At 45.0% G+C, this 27,364-nt stretch overlaps 1 protein-coding gene across 4 annotated transcripts in view; it reads left to right on the top strand.

The window, feature by feature from the left end:
* Nucleotides 1–384: 384 nt before the first annotated feature.
* MAPKBP1 (mitogen-activated protein kinase binding protein 1) overlaps nt 385–27,364 on the top strand; it is a 96,220-nt gene continuing 69,240 nt past the window's right edge. For 2 of the 4 annotated variants that reach the window (XM_069950975.1, XM_069950980.1), the window contains exons 1-2: nt 385–541; nt 4,432–4,783. In XM_069950975.1, the coding sequence (XP_069807076.1) occupies nt 4,664–4,783 (120 nt within the window). In that variant the 5' untranslated portion in view covers nt 385–541; nt 4,432–4,663. Of the gene's footprint in view, nt 542–652; nt 709–4,431; nt 4,784–24,277; nt 24,323–27,364 lie in introns of those variants that run through there. The other 2 variants (XM_069950977.1, XM_069950979.1) reach the window with 2 other exon arrangements.

Raw genomic sequence — 27,364 nt, forward strand, 5'->3', positions numbered from 1 at the left:
GGACACACAGTCCTTCCCCCTATGTCTGTATTATTGGGGGGCACACAGTCCTCCCTCCCCCTATGTCTGTATTGTTGGGGGGCACATGGTCCTTCTTCCCCCTATGTCTGTATTGTTGGGGGGCACACAGTCCTTCCTCCCCCTATGTCTGTATTGTTGGGGGGCACATGGTCCTTCTTCCCCCTATGTCTGTATTATTGGGGGGCACATGGTCCTTCCTCCCCCTATGTCTGTATTGTTGGGGGGCACATGGTCTTTCTTCCCCCTATGTCTGTATTATTGGGGGGCACACAGTCCTTCCTCCCCCTATGTCTGTATTATTGGGGGGCACACAGTCCTCCCCGTCCCTCTGGCACAGCCTCGCTCCCCTGCCCGCCGTCATTGTGTCTGGCCGCCGCCGCCGCCGTTACAATCTCAGCGTATAAATACAAGTTTGTCCTGTGCGGCTTCCGTAGTCCGCAGCTCCCTCCTTCCTAACTGCAGACTGGAGACTGAGACTGGGAATCAATCAGCGGCTGGGCAGGCTGGGAGCCGGAGCTGGGTGAGTGTGCGGCACATGGAGCGGGATGTGTGCGGTAACGGGGCGGCTTACACCTGTGTGAACAGCGGCTGACATGAGGTGGGGGGGATGTGTGCCCGTCTGTGCCCGTCTGTGCCCGGGGCTGTGGACATAGGAGCTGACACTGCGCTGTATTGTTCACCTCAGCGGTAATAGCGCCCTGTCTGCGGCTTATAACCGCTTATAACGTGTGTGCACTGTGTGTATGGATGCCAACTGCCTTCTCCTTCCCCTTAGGCTGCGGTTAGACGCTGCGGCTTCTGCCTGATAGACGCATCCATAGGAATGCATACGAGACACAGAGCTGCTATTGTTGTCACCCTTATATAGGAGACTGGAAGAGTTTGTTTTTAATTTACCCCTTAAATTATTTAAAGGGACTGTCCTGTTTACATAGACATGTGATGGGATTCCTCTGTTGGCCTATTGCTCCTTTATAGGCTAGTTATCCATCCAGGCATGCTGGGAGTTGTAGTCTTATAACCCGCTGGAGGCTGTGGCTCACTTTTTGGCATCTCTTTGAGGCCGCGTTGCCTCGGTACCCCCTAAAGTGCTCCAAAACGGTCGTTTTATTACTCCTAAATATATATATATTTTACTTTTATTATATGTATTTATATATATTTTTAATATTTTTTTATTACATTTTATTAATTTTTCATTTATTTTTATTATATTTATATTTTATTTTTTAACATCCTTCAATAGAAATCCTCGAAGCGCATGACTTGGATTTAGAGGGATACAACTGAAGAAAGATAACCATATAGGACTGACCGTGTTTTTTTTTTGTTTTTTTTGTACGTTAAAGATGTTAAAATTAAATATACTGAAGCACAGTGTGAACCCGGCCATAAAACTGTAGTTTAGAGGTTTTTTTTTTTTTTTTCACCTGTGTTCTTCTCATTACAAGTCATGTGATTCATTGATCATGTGAGAGAAGGATTTTCAATGGAAGCATTTTTTTTTTTTTTTCATCCTCTAGAGATCTGTGGTGGGAAAAAAACACTGATACTGACCCCAAAAACATCACTTAAAGGTGAAATTAAAGGCTTGTAGATATGGAGGAGATTTGTGTGGCTCTCATATAACATCCGGAAGCTTCTTTTAATGATGTTTATCAGAAACCCGTCAGTATGGGGAACCCTCGGCCCTCCAGCTGTTGCAGAACTACAATTCTCATCATGCCTGGACAGCCAAAGGCTGTCCAGGCATGATGGGAATTGTAGTTTTGCCACAGCTGGAGGCCTAAGAGTTTGATACCCCTGTTCTATAGGTGCTAAGACCCCACTGTATTCAGTTTCTTCAGTAAAACACTCCGGAGTTCCTCTTACTAGGCTTGCCCTTATTTGCTGAGATCAGTGGGGCCCCTACCAATCCATCATCGCCTCCCTGGTGTATAGGTGATAAATGGATTTAAGTCTGGAACTTTCCTTTAATAACTATATTGCATCGCTGCGCTGCTTTGTCATAAAGGCGAGTTCACACCGTGTTTATGGGCACGTGGTTTAGTACGCATCAGGGGAATACACGCAGCAAACCTACAGAGCATTTCCTATAGGCTGGGATAGGCAAGTTGCCCACCCCTGCTGCATAATATTTTCGGGGGATATTTTCCGCAATCTTGTTGGGCATGCTGGTGTTTATGGTTCACCAGCGAACATGATATCTGTATATCCCTGCAGCATCTATAGGGTTAATGTATAGTATTTACTGTACACGTATATCCCTGCAGCATCTATAGGGTTAATGTATAGTGCTTGCTGTACACACATCTGTATATCCCTGCAGTATGTATAGGTTTAATGTATAGTATTTTCTGTACACACATCTGTATTTCCCTGCAGCATCTATAGTGTTTGCTATGCACACATACAGTATCTGTATATCCCTGTAGCATCTATAGGGTTAATGTATAGTGCTTGCTGTGCACACATCTGTATATCTCTGCAGCATGTATAGGGTTGGCTGTGCACACATCTGTATATCCCTGCAGCGTCTATAGGGTTAATGTATAGTGCTTGATGTACACACATTTGTATATCCCTGTATCATCTATAGGGTTAATGTATAGTGCTTGCTGTGCACACATATCTGTATATCCCTGCAGCATCTATAGTGTTTGCTGTGCACACACATCTGTATATCCCTGCAGCATGTATAGGGTTAATGTATAGTGCTTGCTGTGCACACACATCTGTATATCCCTGCAGCATGTATAGGGTTAATGTATAGTGTTTGCTGTGCACACATATCTGTATATCCCTGCAGCATCTATAGGGTTGGCTGTGCACACATATTTGTATATCCCTGCAGCATCTATTGGGTTAATGTATAGTGTTTGCTGTGCACACACACACTTTGCCTTGACTCTGTGTACACGTGCTCTCTGCACGCCGGGGTCAGGGCTGCCGCATTGTGTCCAGTCAATAGGTTACGTGTCACTGGAGAACAAAGGGGGGGGGGGGGGAGCAGGATGCTGATCTGCTTAATATTCAGTATTTACCGGGATCCTAAGCGAGTGACAGATGAGACGGCGATCTTATTGTCGGGGATGTCCGAGGTCACGTTACTCAGACAATGTAGGACTGGGTGATACGGGGAGCAGCGGATCACTTTCAGCTTTATCGTCTCTTTACAGACTCAAGTTACTATAGTACTGTCATGGGATGCTCCAGGCTGGGAAGGAAGTTTATAGTAGTGGGCATGCTCGGTCATAAATAATATACTCTATAACACGGGTTCAGCTGTTGCAAAACTCCAAATCCCATCATGCCTGGACAGCCGAAGGCTGTCCAGGCATGATGGGAGTTGTAGTTTTGCAACAGCTAGAGAGTAGATGTTATAGCGTATATTACTTATGACTGAGCATGCCCACTACTATAAACTTCCTTCCCAGCCTGGAGCATCCCATGACAGCTTTGTAATAAGCTGCTTTCCTTATAGTCATCTCATCGGCAGGTCGCTCACTAATGATATATGTAACCGAGCGTGTATGCCGGCCATAAATAACTAGGTAGGTTGTCATTCAGGATTATGGAAAAGCTGGATGACTGCTCCTGACGGTGCTCTGACTGTTCTGTCATTGTACTTTTCCCAGAAATAATAATCTGTCTGCTTAAAGGGGAACTCCGACGGAAAACATTTTCTTTCACATCAGCAGGTTTCAAAAAGTTATATAGATTTATAATTTTATCTTTTTTAAAAATTCTCCAGTCTTTCAGTACTTATCAGCAGCTGTATGTCCTGCAGAAAGTGATGTATTCTCTGCAGTCAGTTACAGTGCTCTCTGCTGCCACCCCTGTCCATGGCAGGAACTGTCCAGAGCAGCAGCAAATCCCCATAGAAAACCTCTCCTGCTCTGGACAGTTCCTGACACGGACAGAGGTGGCAGCAGAGAACACTGCGTCAGGCTGGAGAGAATACACAACTTCCTGCAGGACATACAGCAGCTGATAAGTACTGGAAGACCAGAGTTTTTTTTTTTTTTTAATAGAAGTAAATTACTAAATCTCTGCCACTAGTTGGTTTGAAAGAAAAAATGTAGTGAACTACCCCTTTAAATCCCCTATATCTGATTAGTTATCACTGTATGTATCTGAGATGGGTTTTTGCTGGACTTCCCCTTTAAGGTGTTAGTTGACTTGCTGCATTGTGACTAGTTGCCGCGTTCCGCCCAGCGCTGCATTGTGCACCTGTCTGTCGGTTATTTACTGCATTCAATTACTATGTATAATTGTTGCATTAGTCACGTGGGTCGTAAAGCTCGGTGTATACAGCAACCCCTGCCCGCCGCTGCCGTATCCTCCCTGCCCGCCAGTGCCGTATCCTCCGCGCTCTCCTAACCCCTGCTGCTCTCTCTGTTATTTCAGGTCGCCTGTGTGAAGGATCTGCCAGCGATTCCTCCACCCAGCCCATCCTCCCCTCTGTAACAATGGGAAGTCCCCCTGGCATCGGCTGCTGACGGGCATGGTGGCGCTGTGCCCTCCGCACTATGGGACAGTGCAGCTGGACTGACTGTCTCCTGGATGGAAGGAACGGGCACTTTTTATTCTAACTTATTTTTTTATTAAAGAAGACTTGTTTGTTTTTACCCCCTGAGCTATGGCTGCGGTGGAAGCCGGAAGCACCATCACCAGTCGGCTGAAGAACCTGCTGCGCTCCCCTTCTATAAAGCTGCGGAGACACAAGCCCGGGGCCAGGAAGGAAGACATCGGCAGCAAGGTAAGTCTCGCTTTGTGGCATCGCTGTTCGTATACTCGTTTTTATCGGTATTACGTGAACCATAGTAGAATTAGTACGGATAAGTTTCCATTCTAGAAGGAGCCGACGGGTTTCACTAACAGTTGACGTATTGTCATCCGGTATAAATAGCAAATGTTGATGTCTCAGAAAATCCACGGAAAAAAAGTAGAATAAAAATAACTATATCATCCCGGGAATAGAGGAAAAAAATATGAGGTGGGGATGTATATTATATTATATGGTAGTATATACAATCGCTCATTGACTTTCTTGGATTGGTTCTTGATGTAGCTGCTGCTTCTAGCCACCCAGCTTTCCCAGAGTCCTGAAAGGCAAATCACAGGCCGGACGGTCAGGACTATAGTATGTGTACCGTCATAATAGCTGTATTGTTTTTTGCCTAGCTTTATAGGGAACAGATATTATATGACTGAATGTACAGGTTACCAACCACCACTCTGCTCTAAAAGCAGCGGTCTGGCTGGTGTGTGTATGTATATAGATAGCGTATACATATTACTATATATTATACAGCGTGTGTATATATATATATAATATATATATCACACACTATGGGGGAGATTTAACATGGTGTACAGTGAAACTGGCCCAGTCGCCCCTAGCAACCAATCAGATTCCACCTTTCATTTTCCAAAGAGTCTGTGAGGAAAGAAAGGTGGAATCTGATTGGTTGCTAGGGGCGACTGAGCCAATTCTACTTTACACCATGGTCGATAAATCTCCCCCTACATCTTTATACATCTTCATTATAGCTATACTTCCCAACCAGGCCACTGCTTTTAGAGCAGAGCAGTGGTCAGTAACCAAGACGACGAGATGTTAACAATGGGATGGAAAGTGAATGATAGTATGTGCAAAAATATGTAATGTCACTAATCCTTCAAGTATAACTCTATTAGTTGAGATGAGAGTACCCCTTTAACAGGTCAATGAAGGAGCATGAACCAGTTTGAATCGGAACAACTTAAAGGGAAGTTTTGAGAAGTGTGTTTTTTTTAAATGTGTTTAGGACAAAGTTAAATAGAAAAAAAACAACAACAATGCATACGCACTACTACCCAGGGGCCACGCTGGGCTGCGGCTGCTGCACTGCACTTCCTTCTGTCTGCATTGTACAAGGACCTTCTTGTTTGGCCAACCAGAAGCTGTGGGGGGGGGGGAAGGTCCTTGTGCGACACAGACATGAAGCACAATGGGGGCCTGACATGGAGACGGTAACTAGAGGTGTGCGTAATTCATTCAGTCACCTGTAATCCAATGTCGATTGATGGGACTTGCGCATGCTCCTCTCTCTCTCTCTCTCAAAGCTGCCATATTACCCCGATTGCAAGGGAAAAAAATGTGATGCGAACCCCCATTAGTCATCGGTAAATGAATGGGGCTGGATTGCTTGAGAATTTGATATTCTTAAAATTTTTTAGTTATATATATTTTTTTAAATCAAAAATTTTCCAACGTACCCATCCGTAGGGTCTCGTGTCCCACCCGTAGGGTCTCGTGTCCCACCCGTAGGGTCTCGTGTCCCACCCGTAGGGTCTCGTGTCCCACCCGTAGGGTCTCGTGTCCCACCCGTAGGGTCTCGTGTCCCACCCGTAGGGTCTCGTGTCCCACCCGTAGGGTCTCGTGTCCCACCCGTAGGGTCTGGTGTCCCACCCGTAGGGTCTGGTGTCCCATCCGTAGGGTCTGGTGTCCCACCCGTAGGGTCTCGTGTCCCACCCGTAGGGTCTCGTGTCCCACCCGTAGGGTCTCGTCTCCCACCCGTAGGGTCTCGTCTCCCACCCGTAGGGTCTCGTCTCCCTTCTCGCATATTGTTCTTTCGGCCGGTATCTGCAGAGAAGCATTTGTTGTTGCTCGGAGCTGCACATAGATGGACAGAAGCCTCCCAGACATCCACTGTGGAGGAGACATCTGCCCGTCCTCGCCGCACCAGCATAGCTACCAGTCTCCTCTATGTGGAGAGGGAATGATCAGTAAACAGCAGCTTGGTGTATCGGCAGGAGAAGACAGCAGCAGCGGGTAGCTGGCAGTCATAGACGTCAATGAGCCATCTGTATAGTGCGGTTGAAGCGGCTCCTCTCCTATAGCTGGTCCCCTGCTCGCCTGATGAGAGTCCAAAAGGGTCCGATCCACCAGATGACCACTTGGCGTCTAGTATTGTCAGGACGTAGGTTTTGCTAGATTAACCCTCTCACTTCTGTCACTGCTGTGACAGTCCCTTCCATGGTGCACGACCATCTTATATTCTCTCCACTTCAAGGGACAGGACTAGCGCTGAGCTGTTAGTGTCCCTGACTATTTGGGCCAATCGCAGTACACGCTCCTCTCTGCTATGCCATGTGGTAGTGCTAGTGAAAATGCTTGAATGATTTGTACAGTACTGTAGATAGGGAGAAGCTAAAAGGGGGTTAGGAGGGGGAGATTGCACTGCAGCAATGTGGATATACAACAGTCTGTACACTGCTAGTTACACATGGGGAAGCTGCCCTGAGCTTTGAGTGGTCAGAGATGGGAGGGAAGCATTGATTTACCTTTCTAGGAATGCTGTGTATCATCAGCAGGAGGCAGAACGGCTCTGATTTCAGGTAGCGTTGAACGGAACTCTTAAAATGTTTGTGTTTGACAACTTTCTGTGTTTTGTCCTGATCTGTCTATTACTAAAGACAGATTTCTTCTAACAGATGGTAAACATCAAAGAAGTGAGACCCCTAGTGGCCAACACTTTTTAGAGGTATGTTTTTTTTGTTTTTTTTCCCCACCCTGGGAGTTGAGAGTAATTTTTTTGGTAAATTTAATGTGTCAGTCTTTTTTTTTTTTTTTTTTTTTTTTTTTTTTTTTTTTTGCAGAAATCAATAGCACAAGTGATTTTAAGAAACTTTGTAAGTGGGTTTATTAGGCAAATATGCCATTATATGCATTCAAAAAGACTCTCCCCAACTCCCCCCCTCCTCTCATTCACTGCTCATTATCAGAAATCTCGACTTTTACATCAGTCGAGCCCTGTGTAATCTATGGAGGGGGGAGGAGGGAGATTAGTCGCCAGCAAAGAACAAAGGATTAGCTAGAGGAGATAGCCGGTGATGTAGCTGAAAATTAACTCTTTGTTGTCCTGTTTTGGTGCCTCTTCTCCCTCCTCCCCTCCCCTCTCCATAGAGAACCATGAAGACAGGGGGGAGAGCTTCAAACCGCTTTTTCATGATAAAAATGCATTTTTCGGCTAATAAACCCAATTACAAAGTTTCTTAAAATCGCCTGTACTATTGATTTCTGCAAAAAAATAAATAAAAATGAAACAACGGTGACACTTTATGTGATTTATAGATATGTTCGGGATCACACGGAGGGAAGTTGCCTGAATGACCGTGACCATTTACACTGGATGACTGATATAGTCTAAAACTATCTCTATAAGGTTACTATATACTGTAGTGCAGGGGTAGGGAACCTTGGCGCTCCAGCTGTCAAAAAACTATAACTCCCATCATGCTCGTACAGCCAAAGCTTTGGCTTTGGCTGTCCGGGCATGATGGGAGTTGTAGTTTAGCTACACCTAGAGAGCTAAGGTAGCTTACCCTGCTATAGTGTGCTGTGTAAGGGGTGGTCGCTGACTATGGAGTGTAGTTCCTGTGTGTATAACATCAGCCGGTCAGTGGTTATATAATGTAAGTCACATGATAGCACGGTCCCAGTGTGGATATGTACTTGTATACAGCTGCTCCTTACACTAGTTTCTTTTCAGCATCTCTCACTTTCAGGCAGTACAGTTGCTCATTCAGCGCTTCACTACGGTTCATTTCAGGTCACTTTACACGCCATTAAATAAGCGGTGTGATGGGAGTGAATATAGCGCAGAGAGCGTGTACATAGCCGTACGTGCTTACACCTCGGGCGGCCCCGGCAGTCACTGCCGCTGCCTGTGACTCGCTATGGGAGCTCTGTAGCCGTGCCAATATAGAGTCATACGTTATATAAGAATAGCTTCCCCCCCTAGAATAGATATATACAGAAGCCGTCAGATGTGTCACCGCTCACCATGCCCAGAAACATTGGCTCTATTTGGGCATATGGACGTCTTAGAGGGAGGCCCCCTGCTTGGAAATCCCTTTGTGAGCCAAGATAGAGAGAAATTCTTTCAAATCAACTGGTGCCAGAAAGTGCCGCAGATTTCTAATTTACTTCTATTAAAAAAATCTCCAGTCCTACAGTACTTATCAGCTGCTGCATGTCCTGCAGGAAGTCTCCAGTCTGACACAGTGCTCTCTGCTGCCACCTCTGTCCATGTCAGGAACTGTCAAGAGCAAGAGAGGGTTTCTATGGGGAGTTGCTGCTGCTGTGGACAGAGGTGGCAGCAGAGAGCACTGTGTCAGACTGGAGAGAATACACCACTTCCTCAGGACATTCAGCAGCTGATAAGTACTGTAAGACTGCAGATTTATTTATTTATTTATTTTTAATAGAAGTAACTTACAAATCTGTCACCTTCTTGCACCAATTGATATGAAAAAAAAAAACATTTTTGGTGAACAAGCCCTTTTCGAAGGGATTTTCCAAGCATAAAAAAACATCTCTGCTTCCTTTCAGAAGCAGCACCTCTCCTGTTCTCCATTTGGGAGAAATTATTATTATTATTATTATTATATTATATATATATAATATATATATATATATATATATATATTTTTTTTTTTTGCAAACCTGTCCCATTTAAAGGGGTAGTGCGGCGATTAACTTTTTCTGATGAAAGGGGTGGCGCTACTTTATTTTTGCAAGAAAGTAGATGTTCTTTATGTATCCAGCAGCACGTGATGCCACATTTGCCTTGTCTACAGATTCAAGTGCTACTGTCCTTTTAAAAAATTTTAACTTGTGAGGTAGCTGTGTCAGAAGATTTCTGGGTGTGTAGACCCCTGCTCATTGCTGCAGAGAGAAGAGCATGTTTGAGTGCTTCCCTCCAACTAGCTGCGCTTTATCAGATCGCAGTGAACTTCTTCTACTATATAGATCCCAATCTGCTGCAGTTTAATCCGCATCAACATGGTAATATTCTAGTGCAGGGGTAGGGAAGCTTGGCTCTTCAGCTGTTGCAAAACTACAACTCCCATCATGCCTGCACAGCCAAAGCGTTAGCTCCCCAAGCATGATGGGAGTTGTAGTTTTGCAACAGGCGGAGCACCAAGCTTCCCTACCCCTGTTTTTAGAGTGAAGATCTTTCTCCTTTTAAAGTCCTCATCCGAGTTCCCTCCATACAAAGCTGATGAAATTCATCGTGACTTTCGCATATTAAATTCAAGTGATTCCGTCTCTCCCGGCGTTCAGCTGTCTTCAATTAAAGGCGATGACGTAACAAACTCCTCTTCGTCAGGGAGTTCTGTCCATGGGACGATAGGAATTCTGTGTGTCACTGGTTTATTTATTTATTTTTTTAAAAATGATGATGTCCCTTTAAGAAGGCGGCAGTGAAATCCTTCCCCATTGTGGTCCATGATGAATTCCTCCGCAGGGCCAATGAGATTTGCACATCTGTCGGGGGAGAATGGCCTCTTCAGCGTTTCTATCCCGGGATGTTCAGAGCTCTGCCCCGAAGGTCTTGCTGACATCTTCACACTTACTTGGTGAAAGGATGAGGCTCTACTTCTGTGGAGCCCCCAGAGACTGAGCTGTAGATGGTTTACAGGACAACAGACTGCAAAGAAAAAGCTGTAGATGGCCTTTTTATTGGTGAATTGTTAATGATTGTGTGTGTGTGTGTGTGTGTGTGTGTGTATATATATATAATTTATATAATATATATATATTGTCGTCCAGTACTTATCAGCTGCTGTATGTCCTGCAAGAAGGGGTGTATTCTCTCCAGTCTGACACAGTGCTCTCTGCTGCCACCACTGTCTATGCCAGGAACTGTCCAGAGCAGCAGCAAATCCCCATAGAAAACCTCTCCTGGATGTTTTCACTCTGACCGTTAGGAGTAGTAGTGAGCCGACCTTTTCCTGTTCTGTAGAGATCACTTTCCACTAGTCTTCTTATCCTTGTGTAATTGGGATAAGCCATTCACAGATGATCAGAGCTCATTGTCTTCACTCCTGTGTGCCTTGACCTCTGCGCAGGTCACAGAGCGTACCTAGAAAGCTCTCCCATTCATGTTATAGGGTCTGCTCAAGACTATTGTGTCCATGTCCATGGGGCTTGCTGTAAAGCATAGCTCTAAATGCTGTGAAAGCAAATGTACCACTGCTTTCTAAAAAAATTTTTTTTTTACCTTGTCTGTGGCGTGGTGCACTTTTCAAATAGTCCTCTGGTTCCCACCGTGTTGTGACATGCAAATAGGGTGCTGTATGCACTGGTGACGTGCCCGGGGCCTCCAGTACCCCTCTCCTCGGTGGTGCGCCTCTTTCAGAATCCGGTCTGGCTGCGTCACAGAGGAGAGGGGGTATTGGTGTACTGGGGGACGCCAGGCCCGTCTCCAGCACATAGAGCGGCCCTATTTACATGTCACAAAACCGGTGCTGGTGGCAGGACCCAGGTGGCAATTTACAAAAATAGATGACACCACCAGGATCTACACATAGGTGCCAACCAGGTGATGCAAAAAAAAAAAAAAAAAAATTAGGTAACGAAGTGAAACATTCTCTTTAAAACCAGCTTGGGCAAGATGGCTGCCTCATGTTTACTGAAGGGAAAACAAAAGGAAGCCATACATACTCTATAAGAGGACTGATAGTGTTGTCTCTGATGGGCGTTTTAAGCGAATTTACCACTAGGTACACTGCTCTTTTTTGTTTTTTACATAAACAGACCAGTGCGGGGATGACGGTGGCGCGGTCCTTTTTTCTGAACAGCCGCCTGGTTCCTGTGCACGGCGTCTATCTATTCCCGAACAGGCAGGAAGCACTCGGGTGTATACAAACACCTATAAATGAGTATGTATATATGTTGCTATGCCTGCTAGGAAAATGCTGCCCGTTGTCTTCTACCTCGCTGGATGGTTCCTTTTATTGTACAAACGTCTTTAAACAGTCTTATCTAGGTTTATTAGATGAGAAGAATAGCCAGAGAGTTTGGTAGCTATGAGAGCTTGAACGCTCCCTGTGTGTGTGTGTGTTATACATCCTTTAAATAAAAACTATGTCTCTGATGTATGCAAAAGTGATGGTAACATTTGGACCTTCTCTATTCTAATGTCTCTACACAGTGATAGCTGTAAGGGATATGATCTGGCAGGTACCTCGTTGGGCCGTTCTGCATACTAGGTATACATTGAAATTTATAATAAAACAGTATACAGTTTGCTCACAGGTTCCCCCTAGTGGTGGTTGCCAGAAACCAGCAGTTTCTCTCTTATGGCCCTGTTACACGTAGTGATTATCGGCCATTACGGACAATCATCGTCTCGTGTAAGAAAAGAGTAGAAAACAACGATCAGCCGACATGCTTGATGTCTGCTGAACCTTGTCTTTCAACATGTTGAAACGGCAACAATATGCTGCAGTCGCTCCGTGTAATAGGAGACTACTGCTATCTTCTATGGGCTGCCTGGACAATCTAGCAACCACCCTCCGGCTCTTACCCATTAACTGCCGTCATGTGTAATAGCGCCCGTAGTGAGGGAGTACTGACCCGACGGGTCGCCACTTGCTTGCCCCATTTAATAGGGGCTTTAGTACACGTTCTGTGCATGGTCCACAAATATGGAAGATGTGCTACGGATCGGAGTTCAGAGCTCCCGGCATCATCAGGAATTGTGTGGTGATCTGGTGGGTGGTCCAACCACAATCACAGCCACAGATGACAGCGGGGGACTGTGTTGAGTACAGCTGTATTTGTACATATGTGCTGCTGCTTCATTCAATTCTATGGGCTGGGTAAGATAGACTAGAGTGCTAATGTGTATGTCTGACTGCCCCCATTCTTATGGTGTCTGGGGGTCCTTGTGGTTGGGTCACCACCGATCAGACCTGCAGATGGGAAAGGGGCGTCTTTCATACCCTTTCTTCCTATTGAGCACACAGGGACGCTCGGTCAGGCATATAGTAAGCTAAGGATGACTGGAGCAGGTGCACATGGCCTCTAACAACGTTCTTTATATGAGCAATGAGCCCCTTTTAAGCGGAGGACTCCCCACTAAGGGCAAGTTACAGATAAAAGCCAAGCGCTGTGTCAGATAAGAGGCCGACGCGTTCTCTCCTCACATCTGAGCTCTAGAATAAATACTGTCCGCGTCCTGGCAGCTCCATCTCCAGGCGTTCCAGGACCTGCGTAAACACTCTGCAAAAGCGGATCCCACTGGTTATAAGGGATAATGTTTTATAAGGGTGACCCCCCCCCCCCCCCCCCCCCCCTTATCATGGCTCACAGCACGCTTACATTTATTATTTGACTCTTTAAGAGACCGATACGATTGGCCTTTCTTTCTTAGCCTCCTACGTTGCAGTCTTTTATAATAATTATGTTTGTATATTTGCTGGCATGCTGGTTTATTATGTCATACTGGGTGTCCTATGGGTGGAGGTTAGGGTATGGGCATGCCACGGTTAGGGTATGGGCATGCCACGGTTAGGGTATGGGCATGCCACGGTTAGGGTATGGGCATGCCACGGTTAGGGTATGGGCATGCCACGGTTAGGGTATGGGCATGCCACGGTTAGGGTATGGGCATGCCACGGTATAAGTTTAACTGGGTCCTTCAGCAAAAAAAAAATTCTTTCAAATCAACTGGTGTCAGAAAGTTTATATAGATTTGTAATTTACTTCTATTAAAAAATCTCCAGTCTTCCAGTACTTATCAGCTGTGGTGATGTATTCTCTCCAGTCTGACACAGTGCTCTCTGCTGCCGCCTCTGTCCATGTCAGGAACTGTCCAGAGCAGCAGCAAATCCCCATAGAAAACTTCTGATTTGAAAGAAAAATCTTTTTGCTGGAGTACCCCATTAAAGGGGTTGTCCGGCGATAAAAAATTATTCACAGAATAACACACATTACAAAGTTATACAACTTTGTAATGTATGTTATGTCTGTGAATGGCCCCCTTCCCCGTGTTTCCCCCCACCCACGCTAGACCCGGAAGTGTGGTGCATTATACTCACCGCATGTCGTGTCGTCCACGGTCTCCGATCCTCAGCGGTGACGTCTTCTTCGGGAGCTTGGCGGATCTTCCCGAGTGCCGGCCACCCTCTGCAGCGTCATCCGAAGCTCAGCCGCGATTGGCTGAGCATAACTGTGCTCAGCCAATCGCGGCTGAGCGGCTGATGACGCGGCCACGTCATCAGCTGCTCAGCCGCGATTGGCTGAGCACAGTTATGCTCAGCCAATCGCGGCTGAGCTTCGGATGACGCTGCAGAGGGCGGCCGGCACTCGGGAAGATCCGCCAAGCTCCCGAAGAAGACGTCACTGCTGACGATCGGAGACCGTGGTCGGCACGCGACAGGTAATGTATAGCGCACCACACTTCCGGGTACACGGGTGGGGGTGGTGGGACACGGGGAAGGGGGCCATTCACAGACATAACATACATTACAAAGTTGTATAACTTTGTAATGTGTGTTATTCTGTGAATAATTTTTTATCGCCGGACAACCCCTTTAAGAGTGAAGGCCCTATTATATTGCCCAAGGCTCTCTGTAAGCGAGGGCTGATCTTGGCTCGATCAGTCATGTCACCAGGCCTGAAGAATAATACCTGGATCTTTTGTGCAACACTTTCTGGCATAGATCATAGGGCGATTTGAGTAGGCTGATAATTGTCTTGTGTAATGGGTTCTGTACTGTGTTATTACAGCTAGCCGTAGATGCCATGCTGATCTGCAGTGTAGGGAAGAAGGGCGTGCATGCCGCAGCTCAGCCCGGTTATTACATCTAGCCATAGACGCTATGCTTAGTTAGTGAAGGGAAGGAGAAGGCGTGCATGCTGCAGCTCAGCTTGGTTATAACTGCTAGCCATAGACGAAATGCTGAGTTAGTGAAGGGAAAGAGAAGGCGTGCATACTTTTGCTCAGCCTGGTTATTCCTGCTCTTGAGCTTAGAAGGAAAATCCTATTTTATAACTTTGCATCAGCTAACACCTCTGTATCGTTTGCTCCATGTCCCCGTCTCCGCACATGTCTTTCTGCAGCCCTAAGCTTTCTGGCCTCCAGACGCTATAGTGTAAATTGGCAGTTTTGGACTCATACTATCAATAAGATTAATTCTTCTTGCCTTTGTGGGTTGCTGGAGTGGCACTTTTGTTACAGTACCCAGCGCCACCTTTGAAATCTGTACATTGTACTAGAGTATGCACAGCTCATGTCCAAGACCTTTTTTTTTTTTTTTTTTAATATATATAGAAGACCACTAGTTTGGTGGTTCCCTCCTCTGTATAGAAGGTGTTTGCTGTCCCTAATGACCCCAATATAGGAAGGTTACGTAAGCTTACATATGGTGTTTGGCCAGAACCTGTTCTGCAGAGTGCCGGGCCCCTACAGTTCTTTATTGGAGCCATAGGCCCGTGCTGGTGCCAAGCCGCAAATGGTCATTAAGCCGCTCACACCCCATGCGTCTAAGGTCTCTAGCACAGGGATAGGGAACCTTCGATCCTCCAGTTGTTGCAAAACTACAACTCCCATCATGCCCGGACAGCCAAAGCTAAAGCTTTGGCTGTCCAAGCATGATGGGAGTTGTAGTTTTGCAGCAGCTGTAGAGCCGTGGTTACTTACCCCTGCTTCTCTGAAAATATGACCCAAACCCTATATTAATAGAATGTTCCGGATCCCTGGGATCTGCATAGACTTTCTATAGATGCTTCCCCTCGGTGGTTGCAGGTCCCGTCTCCTCGTTACATTAGTCACCATAGTGTGAGAAGTATCGGCGCGGAGTTACCAGGCAGAGCTTCCAGCACTTACTCTCCAGAGGCCGCACAGTGCTGACAGGTAACTAAGGAGCCATGCATAATGCACACAGCTCTCCCTGCCCAGCACATGGCTCAGCAAGTCTTTAGGAGCCCTCTTAAAGGGACAGGCTTTGGCATTTTATCTCATGTTGAAGATTTTTTTTAACAGGTAAAAACAATCTTTTTCAAAACGTACAGTTTGTGATCATAGTCTGAGGCCTTAAAGGGGTAGTTCAGCAAAAAAAAGTTTTCTTTCAAATCAACTGGTGTCAGAGATTTGTAATTTACTTCTATTAAAAAACTCAAATCTTTCAGTACTTATCAGCTGCTCTATGCTCTGCAGGAAGTGGTGTATTCTTTCTAGTCTGGATAGCTGCAGTGTTTTTTTTTTTTGTTTTAATGGGGATTTGCTGCTGCTCTGGACAGTTCCTGACATGATCAGAGGTGAAGGCAAACAGCACTCATATGGGTGGAGGTTAGGATATGAACATGCCAATATGTAGGTTTAAAGGGGAACTCCAGCTAAAAGGTTTTTTTTCCTTTCAAACCATCTGGTGTAAGAAAGTGGCAAAGATTTTTTTATTTACTTCTATTAAATCTGCAGACTTTCAGTTCTTATCAGCTGCTGTATGTCCTGCAGGAAGTGGTGTATTCTCTCCAGTCTGACACAGTGCTCTCTGCTGCCACCTCTGTCCATGTCAGGAACTGTCCAGAGCAGCAGCAAATCCCCATAGAAAATCTCTCCTGCTCTGGACAGTTCCTGACATGGGACAGAGGTGGCAGCAGAGAGCACTGTGTCAGACTGGAAAGAATACACCACTTCCTGCAGGACATACAGCAGCTGATAAGTACATGAAGACAAGATTATTTTAGTAGAAGTAAATTAGAAATATCTGACACTTGCTGGGACCAGTTGATTTGAAGTATAAGCTCTTTTTGTGAACATAAACTACCCCTTTAAAATGACAGTGATGGGTCCTTTGTACGTGTTAGACGTGATGTGCGGACTCTCAGGATAGAACCATGCTATAATCCCGTTTAGGTAATCCTATGCAGTACATCTTGCTTCATTATATGTAATAAATGTCCCCGCGGTGTGGTCACGTCCGGCTCTCCCTCCTACACGTGTTTATACCCTGTAAGAGGTGACGGAGGTGACCTGCTATTTTGGTGGATTGGATTTACAGCTCTATAAATGAGGAGGCGAGTGGCTCATAATTAAATAAAAGTGCGGAGTGCTTGTTAACCCTGTGATGTCATCATCGGAGACTATGGTGTGGTGTAATATGGAAACCTCTCACCTCTCAGTGATTCATAGGATGGACGCCTTGGCAGAATTTGGTTAGTTTATTCGATTAGAAAAGTACCAGTCTTGAGAGCGGCTCGTGCTGAACTACTCACCAGATCCGTGCTGGAGACTAATACAGCCAGATTGTGGATTAACATGTCGGATGACAGATTTAATAGACGTTAGTTATGAGAACAATGAGCAGGAACTACGCTCCTGTCCGTCCCATTTCTGTCCTGATTAAATTTTCACCACTTCAGCAGATTTCATACTCCAAAATTTTTTTATTTTTCATTGCCCTTAGGAGTCACATGTAAATACAGCAAGAGCAAGCAAAATCCCATGCTGAGTGCAAACCAGTAATAAAAAAATATAAATAAAAAATAAACTATATATATATATATATATATATATATATATATATATATATATATATTAGTCCTTTAGGTGCTGCAGTTCTCTCCTCTGCAGGTTCTTGGACGTTCCCTTTTAAACTTCCACAAATTGCCCCCTCTTAGGGTCCATTTACACAGAAATATTATTTGACAAAGATTTGAAGCCAAAGCCAGGAATGTATTTAAAAAGAGAAGTCTCAGGCTTTCCTTTATGACCTGATCTGTTTATAGTCTGTTCCTGGCTTTGGCTTCAAATCTTTGGCAGATAATCTTTCTGTGTAAATGGACCCTAAGGCTGGGTTCACACTACGTATATTTCAGTCAGTATTGTGGTCCTCATATTGCAACCAAAACCAGGAGTGGATTAAAAACACAGAAAGGATCTGTTCACACAATGGTGAAATAGAGTGGATGGCCGCCATATAACGCCCATTATTTCAATACAACGGCCGTTGTTTTAAAATAACAGCAAATATTTGCCATTAAATGACGGCCATCCACTCAATTTCAACATTGTGTGAACAGATCCTTTCTGTGTTTTCAATCCACTCCTGGTTTTGGTTGCAATATGAGGACCACAATACTGACTGACATATACGTAGTGTGAACATAGCCTTAAATCTGCCTGTGTAAACGCACCATATCTGTCAGATTTTTGATGCCAAAGCCAGGAACAGACCATAAACAGGAAACGGGTCATAAAGGAAAGACTGAGGTTTCTCCCTCTTTCAAATCCATTCCGGGGATTGCCTTCCAAATTCTGTCAGATAAATCTGTCTGTGTAAACGTAGCATTAGTGTCAGTATTGCCGCTGGGTGGGATTAGGGTGTAGCTGTCCTTTCATGTCATAACTGAGCTTCTATGATCAGAAATTCATACACTTTGAATTTGATATTGTGCAAAACCTCTGTTTATATTTTTCATATTCACTATGGGAAATGAATAGGTTTTCTTTTTTTCTTTTTTTTTTTTTATTCCCCCCCCCCCCTCTGTGTTGTGTGTGTGTGTGTGTGTGTTTTTTTTTTTTTTTTTTTTTTTTTTTTTTTTTTTTCCATTACTTGCATTAAAAAAAAAATTGTTCTGTCTCCTATGACGGGAGGGCCGTGTATATGTGATGTTTGCAGCAGGCCGGTCGCTAATCATATATACGGTACATTCCTTTCGTCGGCTGTCACTGTCACGTACCTCAGGAAAGGTGACAGAATGATGAGTGTGATGTGTTGAAGTTGTTTTACGATATACCGGGTCGGAGACTATTACTGTATAGCACAAAGGTCAGAGGTCACTATTTCTTGTATGTTTAGCACAAGGGGTCCCATCAAACAGAATGAGGGCCGCTCTCACTTAAAACTAACTTGTCCCCTATCCCAAATGCACAGACACTCTAGGCCATGCCAGTTGGGCACGGGGCTGCAAGTTTAAAAGTTGTTTTTTAGGACAATAACTGCATCACCTGCCGAATGGACCCTAGGACAGATCTTGGATTAAAAGCAGCTATCCGAAGGTACAAGTGGTTTAGGGGGGCGGTGTGTTTCAGATTCTAAGTCGAAATCCTCTTTCAAATGGAAGGTGCTTTAGTCAGTGTAGGAGATAGTTGACTGAATTCCCAGCTAGTGTATACAACAGGAAGAGTAATGAAGGAAACAGAACAGACTGTTTAATTTAATTATAATTCTAACCCTTGGGTGATCTACATGGTCCTTGCCGTTTAGCATTCCAGCAGTGAAGGAAATTTGGAACATCTGCAACAAATCACCCACGTGCTGTCACCAGCAGGGACTGATACGCTATAGGTCATCCGCGCCACACACCAACTTTGTCATGGAAATTTTTACAGCGATTTGCTGAGAATCCAGTGCCGTGTTACTTTTACCCTTGCAGTCCTTTTAAGTGTTGGGTATTAATGTGATACAGACGCCCAAGATGCAGTCTTTGCCCTTGTGTCTCGCCCATTTTACACGTTAATCCGTTATCTTACACCCGGAGCTTTTGTAGATTAATCTAGCATGTTCGCTTTGTTCCGGCAGCCGCCTCGGACCACCAGCGAAGATCCCTCAACGATAAGAAATCGAATCTACAATCGAGCAGCGTCTCGGGGTGAGGGTTTGCTTCTCACTACCCTGAGCCCCATAGTATTATACCATGAAACGTCCCGTATCGGTGTCTCGCTTCTGCACGGTGGGAGAGTTCTGCCGGAATATCCTGTAACCCCGCATACTGCTGGACTTCAGCACAATGGATTGCAGATGTGCATCTCAGAAAAATAGACATGAAAGCGGAGCGCCTCCAGACATGGCGGGGACTGTCAGACTGCTGCGCTGACCTTTTACAATGCCTCACAATTATACCTTTCATCCATAAGTTATAGTCAGCGAGAAGAACGCCATAGTACAAATAGCTGACATGTATCTGCTCTGTTATCTAAGATCAGTGTTCCTCCAACAAAAGGTTAAAACTAGTATGTCGTTTTATTAGCGAGGAAACAATAGGCCGGCACTTTGACTTTGTACAATGTTGGCATTGAGGAAGGTGTCTAAACGGGTTATCCAGCGCTACAAAAACATGGCCACTTTTCCTCGTTTCTTGTCTCCAGTTCAGGTGCGGTTTGCAATTAAGCTCCATTTACTTCAATGGAACAGAGTTCCAAACCCCACCCAATCTGGAGACAAGTGGGGGAAAAGTGGCCATGTTTTTGTAGCGCTGGATAACCCCTTTTAAATTTTGCCTTCACCTGAAAGCTTATTGGTTGAGCCAAGAAGAAGGGTCCCTATTGGGGAACAGGATGGTACTTGTTGGTCGCTGAATAAGCAAATGCTTGTTATGGTGCGTTTACACAGAGAGATTTATCTGACAGATTTTGGAAGCCAAAGCCAGGAATGGATTTGACAAGAGGAGGAATCTGTCTTTCCAAAATCTGTCAGATAAATCTCTCTGTGTAAACGCACCATTAGGCTGGGTTCACACTACGTATATTTCAGTCAGTATTGTGGTCCTCATATTGCAACCAAAACCAGGAGTGGATTAAAAACACAGAAAGGATCTGTTCACACAATGGTGAAATTGAGTGGATGGCCGTCATATAACAATAAACAACAGCCTTTGTTTTAAAATAACAGCAAATATTTGCCATTATATGGCGGCCATCCACTCAATTTCAACATTGTGTGAACAGATCCTTTCTGTGTTTTTTAATCCACTCCTGGTTTTGGTTGTAATATGAGGACCACAATACTGACTGAAATATACGTAGTGTGAACCCAGCCTTATTGTGCGTTTACACAGACAGATTTATCTGACAGATCTTTGAAGCCAAAACCAGGAACAGACTATAAACAGGGATCAGGTCATAAAGGAAAGACTGGGATCTATCCTCTTTTCAAATCCATTCCTGGCTTTGGCTTCCAAAATCTGTCAGATAAATCTTTGTATAAACGCACCCTTATGCTGGGTTTACACGGAACGATTATCGTGCGAATTTGCACGATAACGATTGAATTTGAACAATAATCGTACGTGTAAACGCAGCGAACGACGAGCGAGAAATCGTTCATTTTGATCTTTTAACAGGTTCTTAAATCGTTGTTCGCAAAAAATTCGCTGATTGTTCTATGTAAACAGTCGTTTACTGATTTTTCCTATGTGCGAGATAGGCTTAAGCGATCTACAAATCTTTTTAAACCAGTTGATTTAAAAGGGGGGGGGGAGGAAATGGCGGAGTACCCCATTAAAGATCATCTGTTCACTTCACATCCCCTTGTGTAATGGGTTGTGTAGTTGACGAATAACATCATTGAAGGACTGTATGAATAACTCTGCAGCCTGGCACCACAGTTTAGCCTTGTAATGGTTATAGTCAGCGCAGGGACAGTGATGTGGGACCTTGTAATATAACCTCCAGATATACAATTGTAACAATTTGTGACTATTGGGAATAATGTCTCATGGGGGGGGGGGGGCCTTGTCCGGGTCATTTGCAGCCACATAGAAACAGAGAAGACAGGGTGGACTCTCACTACTTCTACGATGTCTCTGGCAGCGCTTATATATTTTTTTTTAGGTTTTTGGTAATGTCTTCTTATAGGCTATTTCCCCCCCCCCCCCCCCCCCCCCCCCCCCCCCCCCCCCCCCCCCCCCCCCCCCCCCCCCCCCCCCTTTTCAAACTCATTCCTCTTCTCTCAGCTGTTTGTGCCCAAGGTTAGAAAAATATGTCCTGAAATGGCATCTATGGTGACCAGACTGAGAACCAATTATCTCTCTGAGGCTGAGTGACCGGAGCTCCACATGGCAGTGGCTGGAGCGGTACTCCATCCTCCGTGTAGGAATAATGCAGGGGTAGGGGACTTTGGCTCTCCAGCTGTGGCAAAACTACAACTCCCATCATGGCTGGACAGCCAAAACTAAAGCTCAGGGATGGGGAAGCTTTACTTTGGCTGCCCAGGCATGATGGGAATTGTAGTTTTGCAATAGCTGGAGGGCCAAGGTTCCCCATCTCTGCTTTAGCTGGAGAGCCAAGGTTCCCCACCCCTGGTGTAATGGATCCTGTGCACTACTTTTAAAGCGTTATTGTTGCTTAATAAAAAAAACTTTTGGCTGGTCTGTGCACTGATCACTACACGGAGCAGGGAGATGCACATGGCTGGGCTCTTCACCCCTAGATCTCTAGGCAGGCTCCACTATAACTCCATAGATCTTGTCCAGTACAGCGAGCGCTTCACCCTCCTCCTTTCAGCCATCACTGGGGGTCTGATCGCTTGTGTGGTCTCTGTGACCTATTAATGGTTTGGTTACATGACTGGGACATGACATGGACAGATTCCAACCAATGGAATCTTGTTGTTTAGCGTCTTGTTTATTGGTCTCATATATTACCAGCGTAATAGTCAGTAATAAGTGTGTATCCATCCTGTCACCGTCTTTATGGTTGATATCTAGGACTGTGCGGACTCTCTCTGCCGTATGTGCAGCTGGATGGATCGGGCTCGGATCACGCCTGGTTTGAATATGGGAAGAATCAGGCTAAATAATCACGTTCATGGTTCAGCAATGTTTCCGTTTCCTTCCATCACATTTTCCTTTACTATATTTTTGCCTGAAGTATTGGGGACCCACATATTGGGGTCACTATATCTTATCCACATGCTACTGAAAATGTAGAATTCTAGAGAATGTAATTTAGTTGGTAAAAGAGCGTGGTCCTTACTGGTCAACTCTTTAGAGGGGCTCCACTGCTCGCTCTCCATTATTTACCACTTCTCGTACCTGCGACATTATACTGTCAGCGATGGTGCAAGGTATTATCCAGGCTTATAAGAACAGGGCCGCTTTCTTCCAGATTAACTCTCCTCCTGTCCTCTGTTTTAGGTGTGGACTCTGTAGGTCAGTTCCATTGAAGTGAATGGAGCTGAATTGTAATGCCACACACAACCTGAGGAGAGGGGTGGCACTATTTTTGCAAGAGAGAAGCTGTACTATTTATAACCCTGAATAGGACAACACAGCAGTACATTGTCCCATTACTAGTGTACATATATATGGAGTAAACAATAGAGGCGACAGGGCCCCGGACCCTTCAAACAGCTGGGAGTCAGAACCCACCGATCTTCTATTTATGGCCTATGCTGGGGAAATGGGGATAACCCCTCTGTAAGCATGATCCACCCGAACAGTGCCACAATAAGAAAGCATATGGCATCTATAGACACCCCCAAACCCCATCTTCTCTGCTCGCTGTCTTATCCTTTTGATAACTGTCTTTATTTTAACTTTAAAAAGATACAAAACACAATGTAAAAACAGACCCAGAAAACAATACACAGATTCATGGTACCTTCCCAGGGGCCCTATTACACGGCCTGATCTGGAGGGGCAAGTGAGCGCCAGCCTGTAAGGTCAGAGCTCGCTTGCTCCTCATTCCCGCTGGCTGTCAGTGCTATTACACCGACAGTGAGTGCAGGGAGCCGCTATAGGAGATGGCAGCTCCTATCCCATGGAGTGACGGCCAGCAGACTGTCGCTATTAGTATTGGGATTTTGATTCCTGCTGTAAACCAGCGATCCGTCAGCTGGTAATTGGCCAAGTATGGCTGATAATCGTGTTGTGTAATGTACCTGAAGGCCCCGTGCACATGGAGCAAAAGTGGCGGAATGTCGCCAGCCTCCATGTCACTCTATGGGAGCCCTGCACGCCTCCTCTCTCTCACATTCCTATTGTACACTGCTTCTTAGGGTCCTATTAGATTTTTAACGATCGCAAACAGGATCGTTTATCGTTAACCTTAAACTGTCAGAATGATAGTCGTTAATTATGATCGTTGCGATAATCGTTTACTCCATCTGATCCCAACGAATGAAGGCACAATGTGGAAAATCACCAACGATTCGTGAACCAATGCAGAATTACAGCAAAGGATTATATTTGTATCTGGACCAACGAACGATTTCTCGTTGGTCGTTTGATCGTTGCCTGTATTTACACGAAACGATTATCATTTAAGTTTGAACACTATAGCGATAATTCTCACGATTGTCCCCTGTAATAGAGAGGCCACTGAAATACATGAGTCGGGGTGGATTAGCTAAGGGAAGTCCTCAGAAGTGCACATAGTCTGATCCTCCCAGGGTCATTACAGTCATCACACAAGTCCTTTAAACTCCAGGCACTGGCTTGTCCGCCGCGTCCTTAAGAGCCTGTCAGCTGTATTTATGAGGGCTGCACTTGTCTATAGAGCGGCTGTATGTGCAGCTCACTGTAAGGAGCCATGAACCCTGCACAGTAGTAGCGGCCTAGGATTCACACTTAAAGTGGATGTTTCTGAAACATGACTCCTTACTGCTGCGGGGAAGTGTGTTTGTAGGTGAAGCCTGGGAGGGGAGGTCTGGGACCCTGGTCAGATTTAGTCTTCTGCTGTTTTGGATCTGACATCTCCTCCCCATGGCTGCTCCCAAGAAGACGTGTGTAAAAGTAAGTGTGCTGTGCCTGGTGTGCTGTGCCTGGTGTGTTAGGAGAAGGGCTGCAGGCCTGGAATGAAGCTGCCATGACTCTTATTTGATGTGTTGTGGGGCTGGAACACTTCTGTTTCCATTTTAGTGCAGTGTGTAATATGATTATTGTTCAGCCCTGGTTCCCGTTTTATTTGGCCGGAGGAGGCTGGGATAACCGTGTGGTGGATGGGGTCTCCTCTAGACGCACCGTTATGGTATCAGGAGCAACTTGTCAACACTTCGTCATATATACATACATAGCAATTATATTTTAATGTAGTGTGTGTGTGTGTGTGTGTGTGTGTGTATATATATATATATATATATATATATATATATATATATATATATATATATATATATAATATTATATATTTATATTATAATTTATTATTTATTTTTTATAATCTATTTTTATAATCTACACATTTCCTGCTACCTGATCTGATCCCTTAGTCTAAGTTCACATTTGCTTTGTTCTGCTTTCCTGGCCGCAGAATTAGGGAAACCGGATTCCTTTGACTTTTTAATCCGGTCCTTATGGTTTCTGCTTGATGTCCGTCATTTGACTAGATTTCTGGCAGACTGAAAAAATCCATGCTGACTACGTCTTTTGTCCAGTTAGTTGAACAAAATCTGCATCAGAGCTCTGGTCCCTGGTGCACAAGTGTATTTGGATATGACTAGGGCGTGCGCCTCAATGTTTGAACTTTAGCTCTACCTAAATTAACCCACAGCTACTTTTTTTTTGCAAAAACAGCACCACCCCTGACCCTAGGTTGTGTGTGGTATTACAGATAGTGCCGACTTATGGTGCGTTTACACAGACTGATTTATCTGATTAAAGCCAGGAACAGACTATAAACAGAGAACAGGTCCTAAAGGAAAGACTGAGATTTCTCATCTTTACAAATCCATTCCTGGCTTTGGCTTCAATAAATCTTTCTGTTTAAACACCCCATTAAAGATTGTGACTGTGCCATGCAATCCCCGTCAGGCAGGGCAGTCTGTCAGAATTTCTAATGAAACTCTATGGGAACTTTTGACATTCTGAGCTGCCAGCCAGGGAGTGGATAGTGCCGCTGCAGTCTTTCCCAGGCTATACCTCCTGATCACAGTGGGGGTCAGCAGTGAGAGCCGCTCTGATCGATAACTTTTGACGTGTCTGATGACCTGTGAAAAGTTAGTTTTAGTGACAGGTGTGCTGGGGTGAATCCATACATAGTGGCTGAAAAACGACTCTCACTTCTGTCTCTTCATTTAAGTGACCAGTGTGGTCCAGGTGACCTGTCACTCAGTGGCTCCCGAACTGTGAATTTTTTTTTTCTTTCAAATCAACCGGTGTCAGAAAGTTATATAGATTGGTAATTTACTACGTTTTAAAAATCTCCAGTCTTCCAGTACTTATCAGCTGCTGTATGTCCTGCAGGAAGTGGTGTATTCTTTCAAGTGTGACACAGTGCTCTCTGCTGCCACCTCTGTCCATGTCAGGAACTGTCCAGAGAAGGAGAGATTTTCTATGGGGATTTGCTGCTGCTCTGGACAGAGGTGGCAGCAGAGAGATTCATTCCAGTCTGACACCGTGCTATCACTTCCTGCAGGACATACAGCAGCTGATAAGTACTGGAAGAGTGGAGATTTTTAAATAGAAGTAATTAACAAATCAATAAAACTTTCAGAAGCCAGCTGATTTTACGGTAGCCATACACCGCCATCGATATGTCACCATCCTTTCCATACACAGGCCTGTACTGTCTATGGGGAGGGTCAAGACGCAGCCAGACCGCTTTGGCTACAAGAACAAAGGGGTCAAGCAGTGACTTCTTTATATACCCGATGCCTTTGTCCACCAACATCTCTCGGTGTACGTTTCGGAGAGCCCCCTACATCGATGGCCAAACCCACCACGAGCAGTGAGTACGGTCGACAAAGGTATAAAGGATATGGGTGCCATGGTTCCACATAAGATTACTTTGGCGTCCATGAACAATGCGACCTACACCTAATTAGTTTTGGTCAGGCCAGGAGTTAGATATATTCAAAAAGATATATATATAGAGATAGAGATATATAGAGATACATATAGATAGAGAGAGAGATTATATATGAGATTTGTGACTTATGATGGAATTCCCATCCCTTCGTCGCTGTTTATATCGCTTTCTCACCCTTTCTATAGCGTTTGTCTCGTACATATCAATCTAACCAAAAGTCTTTGGGGGGGGTGTCGCACTTGTGTATAATTACAGTATGTAAGCAGCCGTCCCGTATCTTTTGTCAGGCTTTGTTGCTATGGTAACGGGAAGGTTTTTGCGGCGCTGGCTGGGGTTGCCGCGCCATTGTTTTTAGGCCTTAATGGGACAATACAAAGAGAATTACAGAGTGTGGAAATGAGCTTTCTGGATTATGTGGAGAAGGCGGAGGATTCGGCCGCCTCCCAGTGAGATGGCATCACGCCCTTTTATTTCATATAGTAAAGGAGGCCTAGGCCGCTACATGGCGCTCTGCACACTTATCACATTAGTCAGGCTTTCTGCCAGTACGTTTTGGCTTTGTTCTCTCTTCTTTCCAGTAAAGTTTTTGGAATCTGCCTTTAGTATCCCCACAATAAATGGGCCCTTAGGATTTATCAAACCTTGTGCATTGGGGCAGTTGCCCATAGCAACCAATCATATTCCAGCTTTCATTTTTGAAACTGCTTCTGAAAAATGAAAGCCGGAATCTGATTGGTTGCTACTGCCTTACTGCACAAGGTTAGTTTAGACCAGGGATGGGGAACCTTCGGCCCTCCAGCTGTTGCAAAACTACAATTCCCATCATGCCTGGACAGCCTAAGCTTCGCTTTGGCTGTCCAGGCATGATGGGAATTGTAGTTTTGCAGCAGCTAGAGGGCCGAAGGTTCCCCATCCCTGGTTTAGACTATAAATTTGCTGCCCTCCAGCTGTTGTGAAACTACAGTTCCCACGATGCCTGGACAGCCAGAGCTTTAGCTTTGACTGTCCAGGCATGATGGGAATTGTAG

Source organism: Dendropsophus ebraccatus, chromosome 13 (genome assembly GCF_027789765.1).
Source record: "Dendropsophus ebraccatus isolate aDenEbr1 chromosome 13, aDenEbr1.pat, whole genome shotgun sequence".
In the NCBI taxonomy this organism is placed as follows: Eukaryota; Metazoa; Chordata; class Amphibia; order Anura; family Hylidae; genus Dendropsophus; species Dendropsophus ebraccatus.